The sequence below is a fragment of the Protomyctophum parallelum genome (genome assembly GCF_964188405.1).
Source record: "Protomyctophum parallelum genome assembly, chromosome: 22".
Taxonomy (NCBI): domain Eukaryota; kingdom Metazoa; phylum Chordata; class Actinopteri; order Myctophiformes; family Myctophidae; genus Protomyctophum; species Protomyctophum parallelum.
Window position 1 is genome coordinate 32866436 of NC_139714.1, and position 20178 is coordinate 32886613.

Genomic DNA, 20178 nt, shown 5'->3' on the forward strand with positions numbered 1-20178 from the left:
GAGAGAGGAGGGGACACCACTGTCCTCCTCAGAGAGAGGAGGGGACACCACTGTCCTCCAGAGAGAGGAGGGGACACCACTGTCCTCTGCAGAGAGAGGAGGGGACACCACTGTCCTCTACAGAGAGAGGAGGGGACACCACTGTCCTCCACAGAGAGAGGAGGGGACACCACTGTCCTCTGCAGAGAGAGGAGGGGACACCACTGTCCTCTGCAGAGAGAGGAGGGGACACCACTGTCCTCCACAGAGAGAGGAGGGGACACCACTGTCCTCTGAAGAGAGAGGAGGGGACACCACTGTCCTCTACAGAGAGAGGAGGGGACACCACTGTCCTCTGAAGAGAGAGGAGGGGACACCACTGTCCTCCACAGAGAGAGGAGGGGACACCACTGTCCTCTGAAGAGAGAGGAGGGGACACCACTGTCCTCCAGAGAGAGAGGAGGGGACACCACTGTCCTCCAGAGAGAGAGGAGGGGACACCACTGTCCTCTGCAGAGAGGAGGGGACACCACTGTCCTCCAGAGAGAGGAGGGGACACCACTGTCCTCCAGAGAGAGGAGGGGACACCACTGTCCTCTACAGAGAGAGGAGGGGACACCACTGTCCTCTGCAGAGAGAGGAGGGGACACCACTGTCCTCTGCAGAGAGAGGAGGGGACACCACTGTCCTCCACAGAGAGGAGGGGACACCACTGTCCTCCAGAGAGAGGAGGGGACACCACTGTCCTCCACAGAGAGAGGAGGGGACACCACTGTCCTCCAGAGAGAGGAGGGGACACCACTGTCCTCCAGAGAGAGGAGGGGACACCACTGTCCTCCAGAGAGAGAGGAGGGGACACCACTGTCCTCCACAGAGAGGAGGGGACACCACTGTCCTCCAGAGAGAGAGGAGGGGACACCACTGTCCTCCACAGAGAGAGGAGGGGACACCACTGTCCTCCAGAGAGAGGAGGGGACACCACTGTCCTCTGCAGAGAGGAGGGGACACCACTGTCCTCCTCAGAGAGAGGAGGGGACGCCACTGTCCTCCAGAGAGAGGAGGGGACACCACTGTCCTCCAGAGAGAGGAGGGGACACCACTGTCCTCTACAGAGAGAGGAGGGGACACCACTGTCCTCTGCAGAGAGAGGAGGGGACACCACTGTCCTCTGCAGAGAGAGGAGGGGACACCACTTCTCTCTATATAAGGCCTGAGAGTCCGTCTGTCCATGTTGATCTGTCACCATCCCTCTGTCTCCTCCTCCCCTCCCACTGCCCTCATCTCCCTGCATGGTGCCAGATGCCCCAGAGGCTTTGCTGCAAGAGCCCCGTCTTCACCTCTCTCTCTCTCTCTCTCTCTCTCTCTCTCCCTCCTGGACCGAGGGCCTCCACACATACACACCTCAACTGGCCTTCACATCCAAACCACTGAAGGCATCTATTCGCATCTTTTGATTCCCAGACGCTTCACCTTGGGTCACCATGCCAGAGCCCATGAAGAAAGGTAGGGATAATGCTGCTCATTCTAACAACATGTTAATTACATCAGAAAGGTAGGGATAATGCTGCTCATACTAACAACATGTTAATTACAACAGAAAGGTAGGGATAACGCTGCTCATTCTAACAACATGTTAATTACATCAGAAAGGTAGGGATAATGCTGCTCATACTGACAACATGTTAATTACAACAGAAAGGTAGGGATAATGCTGCTCATACTAACAACATGTTAATTACAACAGAAAGGTAGGGATAATGCTGCTCATACTGACAACATGTTAATTACAACAGAAAGGTAGGGATAATGCTGCTCATTCTAACAACATGTTAATTACAACAGAAAGGTAGGGATAATGCTGCTCATACTAACAACATGTTAATTACATCAGAAAGGTAGGGATAATGCTGCTCATTCTAACATGTTAATTACAACAGAAAGGTAGGGATAATGCTGCTCATACTAACAACATGTTAATTACAACAGAAAGGTAGGGATAATGCTGCTCATACTAACAACATGTTAATTACAACAGAAAGGTAGGGATAATGCTGCTCATTCTAACAACATGTTAATTACAACAGAAAGGTAGGGACAATGCTGCTCATACTAACAACATGTTAATTACAACAGAAAGGTAGGGACAATGCTGCTCATACTAACAACATGTTAATTACAACAGAAAGGTAGGGATAATGCTGCTCATACTAACAACATGTTAATTACAACAGAAAGGTAGGGATAATGCTGCTCATACTAACAACATGTTAATTACAACAGAAAGGTAGGGATAATGCTGCTCATACTAACAACATGTTAATTACAACAGAAAGGTAGGGATAATGCTGCTCATACTAACAACATGTTAATTACAACAGAAAGGTAGGGATAATGCTGCTCATTCTAACAACATGTTAATTACAACAGAAAGGTAGGGATAATGCTGCTCATTCTAACAACATGTTAATTACAACAGAAAGGTAGGGATAATGCTGCTCATACTAACAACATGTTAATTACAACAGAAAGGTAGGGATAATGCTGCTCATACTAACATGTTAATTACAACAGAAAGGTAGGGATAATGCTGCTCATACTAACAACATGTTAATTACAACAGAAAGGTAGGGATAATGCTGCTCATACTAACATGTTAATTACAACAGAAAGGTAGGGATAATGCTGCTCATACTAACAACATGTTAATTACAACAGAAAGGTAGGGATAATGCTGCTCATACTAACAACATGTTAATTACAACAGAAAGGTAGGGATAATGCTGCTCATACTAACAACATGTTAATTACATCAGAAAGGTAGGGATAACACTGCTCATACTAACAACATGTTAATTACATCAGAAAGGTAGGGATAATGCTGCTCATACTAACATGTTAATTACAACAGAAAGGTAGGGATAATGCTGCTCATACTAACATGTTAATTACAACAGAAAGGTAGGGATAATGCTGCTCATTCTAACAACATGTTAATTACAACAGAAAGGTAGGGATAATGCTGCTCATACTAACAACATGTTAATTACATCAGAAAGGTAGGGATAATGCTGCTCATTCTAACAACATGTTAATTACAACAGAAAGGTAGGGATAATGCTGCTCATTCTAACAACATGTTAATTACAACAGAAAGGTAGGGATAATGCTGCTCATACTAACAACATGTTAATTACAACAGAAAGGTAGGGATAATGCTGCTCATTCTAACAACATGTTAATTACAACAGAAAGGTAGGGATAACGCTGCTCATTCTAACAACATGTTAATTACAACAGAAAGGTAGGACACCGCTGCTCACACTAACAACAGGTTACTACGCATTAATGCAATGCCTTTTAACAGCAGGAGAAGAGCGGCGAGCAAATTTCATTGGCTATCGGCCACTATCGTCGGACGACGCCGCCCAAAAGATGCATTATTTTCATCTTTTCGGCCACATTTCGACCATCGCCTGTTTGCCAGCTATCGCCTGTAGGGTCCCGTTGACAAATAATGCACTTCCAAAGATTCGTCTGGCTGTTAAAACGTACTGTATAACAACCACAATGCAACCCAAACACAAACATTTTGGAGAATCTACAAGGAACCCAGACGTAGTGACTTTGACTTAAAGGGATAGTTCAGATTTTCTGAACTTAAGTTGTATGAAATACTTGCCATTAATATAGTGGTTGCAACTGTATTAATTGATTGCCCGAGTCCCGTGGTGCGAGTTCTGCTCTGGTTTTAGTGAATATGAAGTAGTTCTGGTCATTTTGTGGGGGGCACTGGGGGCCACGCAGTAAAAGTAAATTAATCCACAAAACAAACATAATTTGTATCGTTGACCTATTTCTAAAATATTAGCGCGACTTTCGTTCAACTTTGATCCCTCCATCACATGGAACTATTTTTTGGGCGTAGTGATATGGACACAAAAAACATAGTTCTGTGTGATAGAGGGGTAAAAAAAGAACGAAAGTTGCACTAATATTTTAGAAATAGGTCAACAATACAAATTACGTTAGTTTTGTGGATTAATTTACTTTTACTGCGTGGCCCCCAGTACCCCCCACAAAATGACCGGAACTACTTGATATTTCACCAAAACCAGAGCAGAACTCCCACCACGGGACTCTGGCAATCAATTAATACAGTTGCAACCACTATATTAATGGCAAGTATTTCATACAACTTAAGTTAAAAAAATCTGAACTATCCCTTTAAGATGGTGTTTTGGTTAATTTGATGACAACCTACTAAAGAGAGTTTTAATAAGTCAAATTGTATGATGATTAAATGGATTCAAACTTTTTTTAGTAAAATGTACCGTAATCAAATGCCGCATTCATCTTGAACATCAGATTCAACATTTGGCTTTTAGTTATTTGAGTGGAATGGAACTGTGTTTCTGCTCACAGAAGGTACAGTACTTTTACACCCCATTTTGGTGTTAGCATTACGTTATGCTTTAGCTATTGAAAAATAGCAGATCTACAAGCTCATAGCGCGCCACCGAGTGGCGCGCTAAGATGCTTGTAGGTCTGATATTTTTCAAAAAAATCGAAGAACGACTGACATAGAAACACAGCTTTTTCAGAAAACTGTTCCAGTTTGTTCCCTGGCATCCTGAAAGTGACTTTGACCGTGGTGTTGCGTTACTGATGCATGCATGAGATCCAAGAGGCTTATGAACAGATACTATTGTTGCACGGGGATGGACTCTGCCCCACGGCGCCCACACAGGGGAGACATGATGATGGACAGAACCACGGGAATGTTGATGCTTGGCCTGGAGCCGGACTCCATGCTGAATGCCAGCAAAGACCCCTGATGAAGGATGATGTCATCTGGAAGAGCCTACGGGATGCTGGACAATGAGTACAGCATACGTCCTCTTTCATATTAAGCCCTAAGAAATAGCTAAAAATAGGCGACGGACAAGCTCAAGCTTGTCAATTTGCAATTCTGTTTTTTCTATTTTGTACAGAACCTTTTTTAAATGTTTTATTTTTTATTAATATATATATATATATATATTATTTCTGAATAGACAGGAGAAGGGCGCACACCAATATTAATGAGGTGCCAAAGCCCTAAGGCAACAAAACAACAACAAAACAACGAAAACAACAACAAAACAACGAAAAGAAAAAGGCTGCACGCTCATATAGCCACGATGCTGAAGGTTTATTAACAGAAACCAACGTTTCGACCTGTATAGGGGTCTTCTTCAGGGAATACTGTATATGTTATTTCTAAAACAAACAAAAGATATGCCTATATAATGAGGGGAACGGGGGACGCCAGGTTGAAAGTGGTTACCCGTGCCATGAGTCCAAATTCCCTGGCGGCGCCACGCGTCCACACACCGGCTGGCCGTGTCCCCGTGGTCATGTGCATATTCTCCGTGTCCGTCAACATTCCCCGCTGAGCTCCTCTCGTCTGTCATTACCATATGCCATTACTTAGACAGTCTCCATTAGTTCTTAGGTCTTCTGGGAGTTTGGTATGAGGACCCAGACAACATGACCATGTGGAGGACAAGCTTATACTCAGTTAACCCATTTTGGGGCGGGAACCCCTTTTGGTGTTAGCATTACGTTATGCTTTAGCTATTGAAAAATAGCAGATCTACAAGCTCATAGCGCGCCATCGAGTGGCACGCTATGAGCTTGTAGGTCTGCTATTTTTGAAGAAAAAAAATCGAAGAACGACATAGCTTTTTCAGAAAACTGTCAGGATTTAGATGACATTTTTAGAATCTGATCTCAGGTCAGAATGGAAGAGGTTCCGTCAGAGAATAGCGACACATTCCTTGTGCATGCTGCCAGTAGGCAGACGAAGAAAATTCATATTTTTGAGGGGTGCCGACGTCTGGCTTTTGGAATTACGTCATATGGCAGCCAAGTCTATGGACTTTTATTGTTTGTATAGAGCACTTTAAACAAACAGAGCAGCAGCCAAGTCTACGGATTACCCAGGAGCCCCTCACTTAGAAATAGTGAACTTGTTAACCACCAAAAAACAGCTGATCTGCAAGCAGAGAGAGAAGACAGTACAGAGCCAGCTCAGGTCTATAGAGGGTTTTCAGTGTGTGTGTTTGTATTTTACACTGGAAGTCAACAGAGGGCCAAACATTGACCCAGAGATGTCACAGTGCTGCAGGTCAGAGATGGCTGAGGTCATTCTGTCATGGAAGCCACGCTGTTCTAAAGACTGATCCGTCAGTCGACCAGCCAGACGACCACACAGACGGCCACGCTGCTGGAGGCAGCGTGGTTTGCGGAGCGGTCTTGATATCGGAAGGTCGCTAGTTCGTATCCCCGGACCGGCACGTTAAAATGACCACCGCTGAAGTGCCCTTGGACAAGGCATTGAACCCCTACCATGAAATGTTCTATATGAGCAGGGCCTGGCTGTAAACAAGTTATTGAGCTTAGTCCAGTTACCCTGGGTAAACATAGTACCTTTCCTTTCCTTAGTCCAGTTACTCTGGGTAAACATAGTACATTTCCTTTCCTTAGTCCAGTTACCCGGGGTAAACATAGTACCTTTCCTTTCCTTAGTCCAGTTACCCTGGGTAAACATAGTACCTTTCCTTTCCTTAGTCCAGTTACTCTGGGTAAACATAGTACCTTTCCTTTCCTTAGTCCAGTTACCCTGGGTAAACATAGTACCTTTCCTTTCCTTAGTCCAGTTACTCTGGGTAAACATAGTACATTTCCTTTCCTTAGTCCAGTTACCAGGGGTAAACATAGTACCTTTCCTTTCCTTAGTCCAGTTACCCTGGGTAAACATAGTACCTTTCCTTTCCTTAGTCCAGTTACTCTGGGTAAACATAGTACCTTTCCTTTCCTTAGTCCAGTTACCCTGGGTAAACATAGTACCTTTCCTTTCCTTAGTCCAGTTACTCTGGGTAAACATAGTACCTTTGCTTTCCTTTTTTGTTTGAAACTACTGCTCAGCCATCAGCCATGGTATGGGCATGTACACGGGGACCACACTCTGACCCCCCATATTAGCAAAATGGGTTAAAATAACTAATTAAGCAATCATGCAGAATATTATTCTGAGCCTGCAGATGAGCTATTTTTACTTACATTCTAAAGAATATGAAAATGATAGCGACCCCCAGGTTGAAACTGATTACATTTGCACAAGGATATTGGAACTGAAATATATCGTCCGCCCGCACGCGCACACACACACCCACACACACACACACACACACACACACACACACACAGTCACACACACACAGTCCTCTCCGTGCACTCAACCTATCCTCCACTGGGTGCATTCTCCCCGGCCTCGGTCAGGACAATGGGGATTACATACTGGAATGGGAGGGATTTCATAGATTACTTTACATGGGAGTTATTTTAATGGCATCACGTGAATTCACAGAGATGACTCAAGTCTCCACACGTCTATATACCTTTGGCAGTGTCGGCCTCGCGCCGGGCCGGCCAACTGTCCACTTTAAAACCTCCGGGTTTTAACTCGCTCAATGTTTGGCTGTGTTGTCAGGCAGCCAGTGGGCCCGGTGAAGCCTGGTTGAGTTGTTGTGTTGTCAGGCAGCCAGTGGGCCCGGTGAAGCCTGGTTGAGTTGTTGTGTTGTCAGGCAGCCAGTGGGCCTGGTGAAGCCTGGTTGTGTCGTGTTGTCAGGCAGCCAGTGGGCCCGGTGAAGCCTGGTTGAGTTGTTGTGTTGTCAGGCAGCCAGTGGGCCCGGTGAAGCCTGGTTGTGTTGTGTTGTCAGGCAGCCAGTGGGCCCGGTGAAGCCTGGTTGAGTTGTTGTGTTGTCAGGCAGCCAGTGGGCCCGGTGAAGCCTGGTTGTGTTGTGTTGTCAGGCAGCCAGTGGGCCCGGTGAAGCCTGGTTGAGTTGTTGTGTTGTCAGGCAGCCAGTGGGCCCGGTGAAGCCTGGTTGAGTTGTTGTGTTGTCAGGCAGCCAGTGGGCCCGGTGAAGCCTGGTTGAGTTGTTGTGTTGTCAGGCAGCCAGTGGGCCCGGTGAAGCCTGGTTGTGTTGTGTTGTCAGGCAGCCAGTGGGCCCGGTGAAGCCTGGTTGAGTTGTTGTGTTGTCAGGCAGCCAGTGGGCCTGGTGAAGCCTGGTTGTGTTGTGTTGTCAGGCAGCCAGTGGGCCCGGTGAAGCCTGGTTGTGTTGTGTTGTCAGGCAGCCAGTGGGCCCGGTGGAGCCTGGTTGTTTTTGAGATACCTTGAGGTACCAAGAGGTACCATGAGGAGGGGTTGGCAACAAGTGCCAGAAAACAGCTTAGTTTCTGTTGATGTATTAGAGTAGAAGTAAAAGTCTTGTAAATTGTAAATATTCAAATTAAAGTACAAATACCTCAAACTGTCACTCTCAGTACAGTATTTAAGTTAATGTACTTGGTTACCTTCCACCACTGTCTGTGTTTCCCCCCCCCCCCCCCCCCCCCATCATGCCGTCGTAAAGCGCCCTGATCCCCTCGGAGACAGCGCTGCAGAGCAGACGCCGGGCGTCCACAAATAGAAGAGCACATAAATGATGGGTAGAAACAGTATTGTTCTTTAAATGACCGTGGACAGCTGACGAGGAGGAGGCCCTTGTTGTTTTAGTGGCCGCATTCGTAAGGCCTTAAAATGAGATGACGGAATGGCTGAGTCGCCATGTGGCTCTCCAGGGATATCTCCAGGGATATGGGGATTCTTGGTCCCGGGAATAGTTCACAATGAGTGCACTTTTAATCCTGGTCCCGCGCTCTCCTCCCGCTCGGCCTCCCGCTGCATCACTTTGTCCCCCCTGGCCTGAAAAAGACTTTTTGAGGTCACTCATCTGCCCAGGAAACCTTACAACAACGACCACAGGTCCAAGAACACCTTCTGAGGTCACTCATCTGCCCAGCAAACCTCACAACAACGACCACATGGTCCAAGAAGACTTTTTGAGGTCACTCATCTGCCCAGGAAACCTCTTACAACAACGACCACAGGTCCAAGCATTCATGTCATCCACTAACTACAGCGCTGGTCAAGTGGAAAAGAGAGAAATTAATATGATTCTTGTGGCACTTTAAAGGACAACTTTAGTTTTTTTTTTCAACCAAGGTTCATGTTTTATAGGTTGTTATTAGAGAAAGTAAAAGATGAATGTAATTTTTGTTTCATTTTGCTGCTTTCTTTTGTTTTAGGGATTTTAGCATTTTATAGCGATTTTTATTTATTTATTATTTACTATATGTAACGGACTTCTTTTAGTAGTCAAAGACACGAACAGGAACTTCAGGAGTCAGTTTATTCTGTAAGAACAGACAAATAAAACACTTATTTGTTGTTGGAAGTGGTCCACTGCTTAGCCTCAGACTGTCTCTTTTTTAGCCTGACCAATAACAGTAGCTTATCTGTCTAATACTTTTTGCCTAACCAATAACATTAACCTCTGTCTAATACATGTTTTCATTTTATTATAAGAGGTCTTAAATACAAATACAATATTGAAATGAGAATACCATAGCAGCATACTGGGCTCAACATTGAGTTTGCAATTACAGAAGAACTACCATCAAAACATTAAATTATAACAAGTTATAGTTGGTACAATATATATAGCACAAACTATGTCTGGTACTGCTCAATAGTGGGCAAATGAACAACTCAATTTAACTAACTATTTAACTCTGTTACATATAGTCCCTAAAACAAAAGAAAGCAGCAAAAAAAACAATTAACACTCATCTTATACTTTCTCTAATAACCTAAAACATGAAACTTGGTTGAAAAAAACTAAAGTTGTCCTTTAACCAATTTCAACAATTTGAAAGATGTTCTGTAATGTTCAGAAATAGCTAAAATAAGGGATCTACGTTCTTGTAGATCGGCTATTTCACAACAGAGGGAGCGCAGGCAGATGCTATGGTCTTTGGCATGGAAAGGTCTGGCACAGAATGCCTGTAAATATCCATGACTTGCCTAAAATACCGTGGCTGCTTTCACTCAAGGTTCTGGGTTCTAGCTGTAATAATAATAAATAATAATAATAATACAACTTTATTTGTATAGCACCTTTCATGACATGAAATGCAGCTCAAAGTGCTTTACAGAGCAATGGAGAAAAAAAAGAAAAGCAAGGCAACGACATTAAAAAACAAGCAGTAATGCAATGCAATGAGGACATGAATAACAAAAAATAAAAGATCAATTAAAAGCAATGTTGTAGAAGTGGGTCTTGAGCTGAGCTTTAAAAATGTCTACAGAGGCTGCCTGACGAAGGTACAGTGGGAGCTTGTTCCATGCCGACGGCCCGTAGAAGCAAAAAGCTGCTTCCCTGTGTTTTTTAGTTGCCATGTTTTTAGGCGCAGCGAGCAGGCAAGCAGTGGAAGACCTTAGGGGGCGGTTTGGGACATATTTAGGCAGGCAGTCATGTAGGTAGGAAGGTTTGGGACATATTCAGGCAGGCAGTCATGTAGGTAGGAAGGTTTGGGACATATTCAGGCAGGCAGTCATGTAGGTAGGAAGGTTTGGGACATATTCAGGCAGGCAGTCATGTAGGTAGGAAGGTTTGGGACATATTTAGGCAGGCAGTCATGTAGGTAGGAAGGTTTGGGACATATTTAGGCAGGCAGTCATGTAGGTAGGAAGGTTTGGGACATATTTAGGCAGGCAGTCATGTAGGTAGGAAGGTTTGGGACATATTTAGGCAGGCAGTCATGTAGGTAGGAAGGTTTGGGACATATTCAGGCAGGCAGTCATGTAGGTAGGAAGGTTTGGGACATATTTAGGCAGGCAGTCATGTAGGTAGGAAGGTTTGGGACACATTTAGGCAGGCAGTCATGTAGGTAGGAAGGTTTGGGACATATTTAGACAGGCAGTCATGTAGGTAGGAAGGTGCGAGACCATTGAGAGCTTTAACTTATTAACTACTCCTCAATGTTGTGGGTTCTAGCTGTAGAAAGTGTGTCTGTTGGAAGATTAACTACTCCTCAGACGCTATCATTCTCCCTGGGCTCCACCGCCTGACATCTCGTGGCCGCCGGTTACAAAGTCCTGCGCTATAAATCACACACACACACACACACACACACACACACACACACACACACACACACACACACACACACACACACACACACACACACACACACACACACACACACACACACACACACACACACACACACACACACACACACACACACACACACACACACACACACACACACACACACACACACACAGGAAGCCTGTCAACTGCTAATTACCAACCCGACCATAACACCCGCAGTAGACACCGTCATCATCCGACACCCTGCAGTTCCTCATTTTGACCTTTGGTCTTCAGAGTGTTCCAGGAGTAGAACAGTATGGTTCTGGGGGTCGGCTGAGGCTGAGTGGGGGGGTGGGTGTATATACTGTAGGTGTTGAAGTTTCCCTGAGCAAGACACTTAACTGACAGCCTTGTGTAGCCAAAACGATCTGACGATCTCTGCCTATGGAAACATGGTGGTGACATCTAGATTCACTGGAGTTGCTGTAGGGCATCTGGTGGTGACATCTAGATTCACTGGAGTTGCTGTATAGGGCATCTGGTGGTGACATCTAGATTCACTGAAACTATGTTAAAATGACACATTTATTCCTTTACCAGTCACCACCACCACCTCTTTTGGGGTTCCAGACAATCCATGGCATTTGACACCCACTAGCTTTCGCATTTAACCTCAACATGCAGGTCATATATTCATATTTCCGCCACGCTGGTTATAGAATAATCTGATTTTAAATCAACACTTAAACGGCATTGGCGCTGCACTGAGGCGACATGGGCATAAGGGCTACGCTTGCCCTTTTTTCAGACAAATAATAAAGAACCTTGAACGTTGACCACTTCGACCATTTTAACGTGTCTTCACAGTTCTGAAAACTGCCCAGTGACATCGATAGGCAGGTTTGGACAGCTCTGAAAACTGCCCAGTGACATCGATAGGCAGGTTTGGACAGCTCTGCAAACTGCCCAGTGACATCGATAGGCAGGTTTGGACAGCTCTGCAAACTGCCCAGTGACATCGATAGGCAGGTTTGGACAGCTCTGAAAACTGCCCAGTGACATCGATAGGCAGGTTTGGACAGCTCTGAAAACTGCCCAGTGACATCGATAGGCAGGTTTGGACAGCTCTGGGACTGCCCAGTGACATCGATAGGCAGGTTTGGACAGCCCTGGGACTGCCCAGTGACATCGATAGGCAGGTTTGGACAGCTCTGGGACTGCCCAGTGACATCGATAGGCAGGTTTGGACAGCTCTGGGACTGCCCAGTGACATCGATAGGCAGGTTTGGACAGCTCTGAAAACTGCCCAGTGACATCGATAGGCAGCTTTGGACAGCTCTGGGACTGCCCAGTGACATCGATAGGCAGGTTTGGACAGCTCTGGGACTGCCCAGTGACATCGATAGGCAGGTTTGGACAGTTCTGGGACTGCCCAGTGACATCGATAGGCAGGTTTGGACAGTTCTGGGACTGCCCAGTGACATCGATAGGCAGGTTTGGACAGTTCTGAAAACTGCCCAGTGACATCAATAGGCAGGTTTGGACAGTTCTGGGACTGCCCAGTGACATCGATAGGCAGGTTTGGACAGCTCTGGGACTGCCCAGTGACGTCGATAGGCAGGTTTGGACAGCTCTGGGACTGCCCAGTGACATCGATAGGCAGGTTTGGACAGCTCTGGGACTGCCCAGTGACATCGATAGGCAGGTTTGGACAGTTCTGAAAACTGCCCAGTGACATCGATAGGCAGGTTTGGACAGTTCTGAAAACTGCCCAGTGACATCGATAGGCAGGTTTGGACAGCTCTGGGACTGCCCAGTGACATCGATAGGCAGGTTTGGACAGCTCTGGGACTGCCCAGTGACATCGATAGGCAGGTTTGGACAGCTCTGGGACTGCCCAGTGACATCGATAGGCAGGTTTGGACAGCTCTGGGACTGCCCAGTGACATCGATAGGCAGGTTTGGACAGCTCTGGGACTGCCCAGTGACATCGATAGGCAGGTTTGGACAGCTCTGGGACTGCCCAGTGACATCGATAGGCAGGTTTGGACAGCTCTGGGACTGCCCAGTGACATCGATAGGCAGGTTTGGACAGCTCTGGGACTGCCCAGTGACATCGATAGGCAGGTTTGGACAGCTCTGGGACTGCCCAGTGACATCGATAGGCAGGTTTGGACAGCTCTGGGACTGCCCAGTGACATCGATAGGCAGGTTTGGACAGTTCTGAAAACTGCCCAGTGACATCGATAGGCAGCTTTGGACAGCTCTGGGACTGCCCAGTGACATCGATAGGCAGCTTTGGTCAATTCAAACCAGATTATATGTTCATAAATGTAAGAACAATTGCTTCTATTTCAGAACGCTAACTTTTCAGGATGAGAAAGGCTGTATAGTTTCCATTATCTGATCGACCCCCATCTCTGGTAGGTCCTCGGCGAGTGACTTGACAGAAATGCGGTTCCATCTTATAATGAGCATTAGTGGGGACTTACTTACGTGAAGATAAGTTCGAAAATGGATGACGTGCTATACTGTATGTGGTCACTTTTTGGCCACCTCGTACCCTCTAGTTTTTATGACAACTAGAGGGCCCGAGGCACCGTCTTTAATAGAGCCACGGGAGTCTATATTTAGGAAGATAAGGCCGTTTGGCTATCGCTGGAGCCTTGCACGAGCCCATCATCCGTCTCCACGCCAGCAGGGCCAACAACAGCTGAAAATACCTGCGGGACCATTAGCTGGCCTGGGAGGTAAAACAATACCTCTCACCACTCATTGTGTCCAGAGAGCCCGTCTCATGACCCCAACGTGGCCATGCGATGATGTCTAATTCTGAGCGGGAATGCGCAGCGGACAGGAAGAGCAGTTATACGAGCATGAGGACAAGAGAGGATGATACAATGGCGTTAGCATTACGTTATGCTTTAGCTATTGAAAAATAGCAGACCTACAAGCTCATAGCGCGCCACTCGGTGGCGCGCTATGAGCTTGTAGAGCTTTTTGAAAAATCGAAGAACGACCGACATAGAAACGTAGCTTTTTCAGAAAACTGTTCAGGATGTAGAAGACGTTTTTAGAATCTGATCTCAGGTCAGAATGGGTTAAAAGACATGCTGTAAACAGGGTGGACTATAGTCAGGAAGTGGTCATGGACAGTGAATAAGTGTATTTACTTGAGTATTGTATGGGTAGTTTATTTGTATCTTGAGTATTTACAATAATAATCATCATCATACGTCGCATTCCATGTTCAGCCAATGAAATCATCACGAATACGATCCCGGTCAATCACTTTTAAGCCCTCACTTTTATATCTTCAATATGTACTGTGCTCAGCCAATCAAATCATCGCTATGGGGACTGATTAGCCAATCATCAGCCAATGTTTGTGTTCACTGCAGCACAGACAAAGCTCATGGGCATAGGAGGGGCTCAAAAGTCTAATGACTTTAACTTCACAAGATTTTAAAGACAATTATTGTACTTTTGACAACACTACTGTACATTTCAGGGTAGAGACCCCTGGTACACAAATGTACAAACATACATTTAGATTTAAGCACTTATAATAACTGATAATAATCTTTCACAAAATACTGAAAATAGCAGATCTAAAAACTCAACTATTTCCGCAGTTTAGAAAAATGTCTTGAACATTTCCAAATTGATATAAAAAGTATTATTAATTTATTATGCAGCATTACATTCATCAAGTCTGACGTCAATATCGGTAGAGGGCGCAAATCCACGGATTCATTTGCATTTTAGATCGCCTCATATAAGAACTGTGTTTGTCACCCCGGCCGCTTCACTCATATGGATATGAAGAATCAACTGAGAGAAAATGCTAATGTTACTGCTACTGAATTAGTTACATTTTCACTATGTATCATATGAGTGACTGACTGTCGCAGATGATACAGAGACACCTCCCCGACAATAACGATACAGAGACACCTCCCTGACAATATAACGATACAGAGACACCTCCCTGACAATATAACGATACAGAGACACCTCCCTGACAATATAACGATACAGAGACACCTCCCTGACAATATAACGATACAGAGACACCTCCCTGACAATATAACGATACAGAGACACCTCCCTGACAATATAACGACACAGAGACACCTCCCTGACAATAACGCAGAGACAGTTTGTTTATTTTTGGACCACAGCGCTTATATGAAACGATTTTAAGATTATCCCACGTTATTCTCCATAGAGAAATGACTTCCCCTTAACCGGGGGAATCGAGGGGACGAGCGAGTGACGTCAGGACTTCGGCGCTCTATAAAGTAGTGGGTTTGGGTACTTTGTCGATCACTACTGAATGGCATCGACGCAGTAAAGAGACTCGGGCCACAGACTTGTCAGTTACTGTAGGGCCTATCTGTACACCCTGAGTTCACTGTCATAGTTACTTGTAGGACCTATTTTGTACACCCTGAGTTCACTGCAGGCTCAGGAGGTTTTGAGTAGTGATGAAGGTTCAGTGTGGATTGAGGCATAACTCCTGTCGTCTGTCTGTCCGTCCTGTGAGACGTTGAAGCCTCATTTATCCCCCGTCATCATGCCTACGGCGGTTATGCGGCGAGAGCGGACGAGAATAGCAGAGCTAAAAGCTCTCAACGCGTCGCGCTGCGCTCCGCACCGCGTTGCAAGCCTGTAGTTTGGCTTGAAGATACGCCAGGCTATGCACGGTGGGGCTCAGCCAAGAGGCTCTGTGTGCCTGGCACAGAGAGTGGCACCAACTGGCATGACGGCACTCAGCACCATGTCACCAACTGGCACACAGAGTGGCACCAACTGGCATGACGGAACTCATCATCACCATGTCGAGACTGCAACCTGACAAGCTAGAGCTGTGGTGTGTGTGTGTGTGTGTGTGTGTGTGTGTGTGTGTGTTTATCACTATTTTCTCACAATTCTTTCATTATTTAACCCATTCTGACCCGAGATCAGATTCTAAAAATGTCTATTACATCCTGACAGTTTCATTATTAACCCATTCTGACCTGAGATCAGATTCTAAAAGTGTCTTTGATTTTTCAAAAATAGCAGACCTACAAGCTCGTATCGCGCCACTCGGTAGCGCGATATGAGCTTGTAGATCTGCTATTTTTAAATAGCTAAAGCATAACATGATGCCGACACCAAAATGGGTGCCCGGTCAGAATGGGTTAAAATTTTCAAAAATAGCAGATCTATAAGGAAAGGAAAAACAGACAGTGCTCCAGATGTTGCTCAATTGGGGAAGCTCCACGAGACAAAGACAACGTGACACGAGAGATGAAAGAATATCGTCCCTTTCAACATGATGTCCACAGAGTGAACTAGAAATCCTGGTGGTCTCCACCAGGATAGGAATGTAGGAATTGCAGCTTGCCTTCATCTGGTGGTTGGATAAAAGGGCAACAAAAGTAAACTAGGGAGTTGGCATACAAAGTTATCCACAGATCTGTGCAGTTAGAGGTAAAAACACTTTTCGGCCAGTTATAGCGCCACCTTGAGGCTGAGTTGAAATTGTTCATGTGGCATTTCTTCCTCGGCCTAGTGGAAGTTTCAATTTCACGGAAATCACGCGATGTGTTCATGATTTGCAGCATTTTGTTTGAAACTGAGCACTCCTGTGAACTTTGGAAGCCAATCTTAACCAATCAGGATGGAGTATGAGAAATCTGAAAGACCGGTTTCGTTGAATGGCTCTAGAGAGACTGTGTACCAATTTGCGCGATGTTTGGACAAAATCTGTAGGTGTACTGTGCAAAAACTTGTTTTGCACAAAGCGGCCTCCTGGTGGCGCTATAACAGGCCGTTCTGGAAAGTTTGGGGCAGAGGTTCATCGTTGGCATCCAGGGAGTGTGTGTGCAAAATTTGGCATCGACCGGGTTAACGGTGGCCGAGATTAGCTGCTCACGGTCGGACACACGGACGGACACACGGACACACGGACGGACGGACGGACACACGGACGGACGGAGTGCAAAACATACTCTCCCCCCATGCCTTCGGCCTGGTGGAGACAATGATGACTGTTGGAGTTTCGTCATACAGTACGTTTATTGTCCCTTTTCTCTTTGCAGATGGGATCGCCAACGGCCAGGCAGAAGGTGAGTGTCCCCCCCCCCCCTGCTTTTCTTCTGTATACCAGAACAGGGAAAGTCCAAATAGAATGAATTCAAACTCTGAAGGAACAAGAGCTGCAGTCGGCCCTGCGCGGTCAGGACATTCTCTGGACTGACCTCTCCCCCCCCACCATCACAGACAGTTGTAGAACTCAACACTAAATCTAATCTAACAACAACTGTCTTTTCAAACGAGGGACTGCGGCTTAATCAAATGGTTCGCGCACCACTGACGCAATTAACACAACACACAGTGGGTTGTTTGCGTTCTACTATAGCTCCTGAAGCACATAGTGATACAGTAGCATGGCTTGTATATATGTATACACGCAGCGTAATATGGTTCTATAGCTCCTGAAATAGTGATATCATGGCTTGTATATGTATGTACGCAGCGTAATATGGTTCTATATATAGCTCCTGAAGCACACATAGCGATATCATAGCTTGTATACACGCAGCGTAATAAGGCTTGTCAAAGTCCTGGAGGTCTGAGTGAGAATGTGCAAACAGCCCCGGGGCGTTCAAACAGGGCAGAGTGCAAATGTGGACCCCCCCCCCCCTCCCACCCCCACAGCGCTCCCAACCGATGACCCAAGTGGTCAGAGGATCTCCGGCATTCCCATAACCGTGTGTTGATTCAGCTGGCACCCCGGGGCCTCCCGAGTGGACGAGGCGCCGGCATGTTATTGGCTGTCAGCCAATGAGGGTTTGATCCCGTCATAGCGGCTGTGTTGTTTTCGTCGACTAAAACTAAGACGAAAAATGTTCGACGACTACCTTTTTTTCACTGACAAAAACGAATGGAAACTAAATGAAGATTAAAGCTACGATGACTAAGACTAAGACTAAACATACTGACAATTTCGTCGACAAATAAAAACTAGACTAAAATGTTAGGAAGGGACTAGTGGATCCAGTATAAGTAATTTTACACTTTGGTTGCATGCTGAAAATAGCCGATCTACAAGCTCACAACTCAGCAAGTGTAAAAACACTCATTACGACGGCATCAAGGCCCGCCAAAATACATTTTAGTCGACTAAAATCTTATGACGTTTAGTCGACTAAAACTAGACTAACACTAAGACATTCCAGGTGACTAAAATGTGACTAAAACTAAATGAAGTTTCAGTCCTAAGACTATGACTAAACTAAAATAGAAATTTGCTGCCAAAAACAACACTGCATAGCGGGAGAATCTCGAGACGTCCTTGGGACGCCTTTGGAGATCAAACTGCATATTGGATCTGTTCATAATCTGATCGTTGGATCTGTTCATAATCTGATCGTTGGATCTGTTCATAATCTGATCGTTGGATCTGTTCATAATCTGATCGTTGGATCTGTTCATAATCTGATCGCTGGATCTGTTCATAATCTGATCGTTGGATCTGTTCATAATTTGATCGTTGGATCTGTTCATAATCTGATCGTTGGATCTGTTCATAATCTGATCGTTGGATCTGTTCATAATCTGATCGTTGGATCTGTTCATAATCTGATCGTTGGATCTGTTCATAATCTGATCGTTGGATCTGTTCATAATCTGATCGTTGGATCTGTTCATAATCTGATCGTTGGATCTGTTCATAATCTGATCGTTGGATCCGTTCATAATCTGATCGTTGGATCTGTTCATAATCTGATCGTTGGATCTGTTCATAATCTGATCGTTGGATCTGTTCATAATCTGATCGTTGGATCTGTTCATAATCGCCACCAGAAGAACCGTGGTGAAAAGAAAAAAAAAGGCCTGCAGAACAAATTGGTCGGTCTATAGGGCTTTGGTTAGAAATGTATATACATTAAAAAACGTTAGATGTGCTAATTAATTGCACATGGATTTACTGGGCCATAATAATAATCCTACTGTTTATTCCAACAGAGAATCACCTTCACCAAACATTCAGTGTGGACTTTACAGCTTAGTCAGTGTGTGTGAGTTGAAGGTCAGGCCTCGATAGTTCCTCCTGCGTCTATCGGCAACATGATCAAATTGGTCTGGGGATTGAGATGCCATACTGTGTGTGTGTGTGTGTGTGTGTGTGTGTGTGTGTGTGTGTGTGTGTGTGTGTGTGTGTGTGTGTGTGTGTGTGTGTGTGTGTGTGTGTGTGTGTGTGTGTGTGTGATGTGTGTGCGCTCTGTGCTATAAAAGGCATCTATTCCACCCACCACTATTATCTGTCATGCTCAGAGAGTGGTGCCCCCGCCCCAGACAGTAACGGTGCCATCATGCCTGAGATACACCTGGAGGTCTCACCCCCACCCCCAGGTGGGTAACCCTCCCCCCCCCCCCCCCCCCCCCGCATCCTCACCCCTTCCCCAAACCCCACCCCACCCCCCCACTGCCCCCTCCCAGAGCACATTGCAGTGCACTCACTTCACACGTTTGTGTGTGTGTGTCTGTGTGTGTGTGTGTGTGTGTGTGTGTGTCTGTGTGTGTGTGTGTCTGTGTGTGTGCGTGCGTGAGTGAGTTTCACCACTGTTCTTTGGTTTAATTCACACAGAGCCCCCCCTGGAGGGGCGCCCATCTTGCACTTGTACTGTTCCGTACTGTACGTAGTTACGAGTGTATACTGTACGTCACATGATAGACTCACCAAACACGTAACGTTTAAGGTTAGACCAACCGACTGAACACGGTCGTGTTGAGTTGCTCCGGATGGACTTCCTGCACCTTTGCCATGGTGATATACTAACAGGCTGTGTGACTGCCTTGGGGAGGTGTGTATAATAATAATAATAATAATAATAATAGTGACATCAGGGAGAGCGGCAGGGTTTTACCTGCTCTAGTAAAGAGCAGCTCTCTAGACTAGACGGATTCCTAAATTGGCACACAGAAAATAACTGACTGTACACTAGCCTTTTTTAACCCACTACACACCTCAACACTTCCACATACGAGGGAAACAGACACAGGAGAATGATGGCTACCTTCTGTTTATCAGATCTCCAAAAGAAAATAAACATCAAACATGCTATAGTCGGATGTTCTGCACTGTAGATTTGGCGATTCAGGTCCAGTGTGTCATATT

The 20178-nt window shown here is 45.6% G+C and overlaps 1 protein-coding gene across 8 annotated transcripts in view; it reads left to right on the forward strand.

Annotated features, from left to right (window-relative positions):
• The first annotated feature begins 1265 nt into the window (after nt 1–1265).
• Nucleotides 1266–20178, forward strand: part of mybpc1 (myosin binding protein C1) — a 107902-nt gene continuing 88989 nt past the window's right edge. For 6 of the 8 annotated variants that reach the window (XM_083757976.1, XM_083757979.1, XM_083757983.1 and 3 more), the window contains exons 1-2: nt 1267–1482; nt 17096–17122. In XM_083757976.1, coding sequence (XP_083614102.1) covers nt 1461–1482; nt 17096–17122 — 49 coding nt within the window. In that variant the 5' untranslated portion in view covers nt 1267–1460. Of the gene's footprint in view, nt 1483–17095; nt 17123–20178 lie in introns of all 8 variants that reach the window. The other 2 variants (XM_083757980.1, XM_083757981.1) reach the window with 1 other exon arrangement.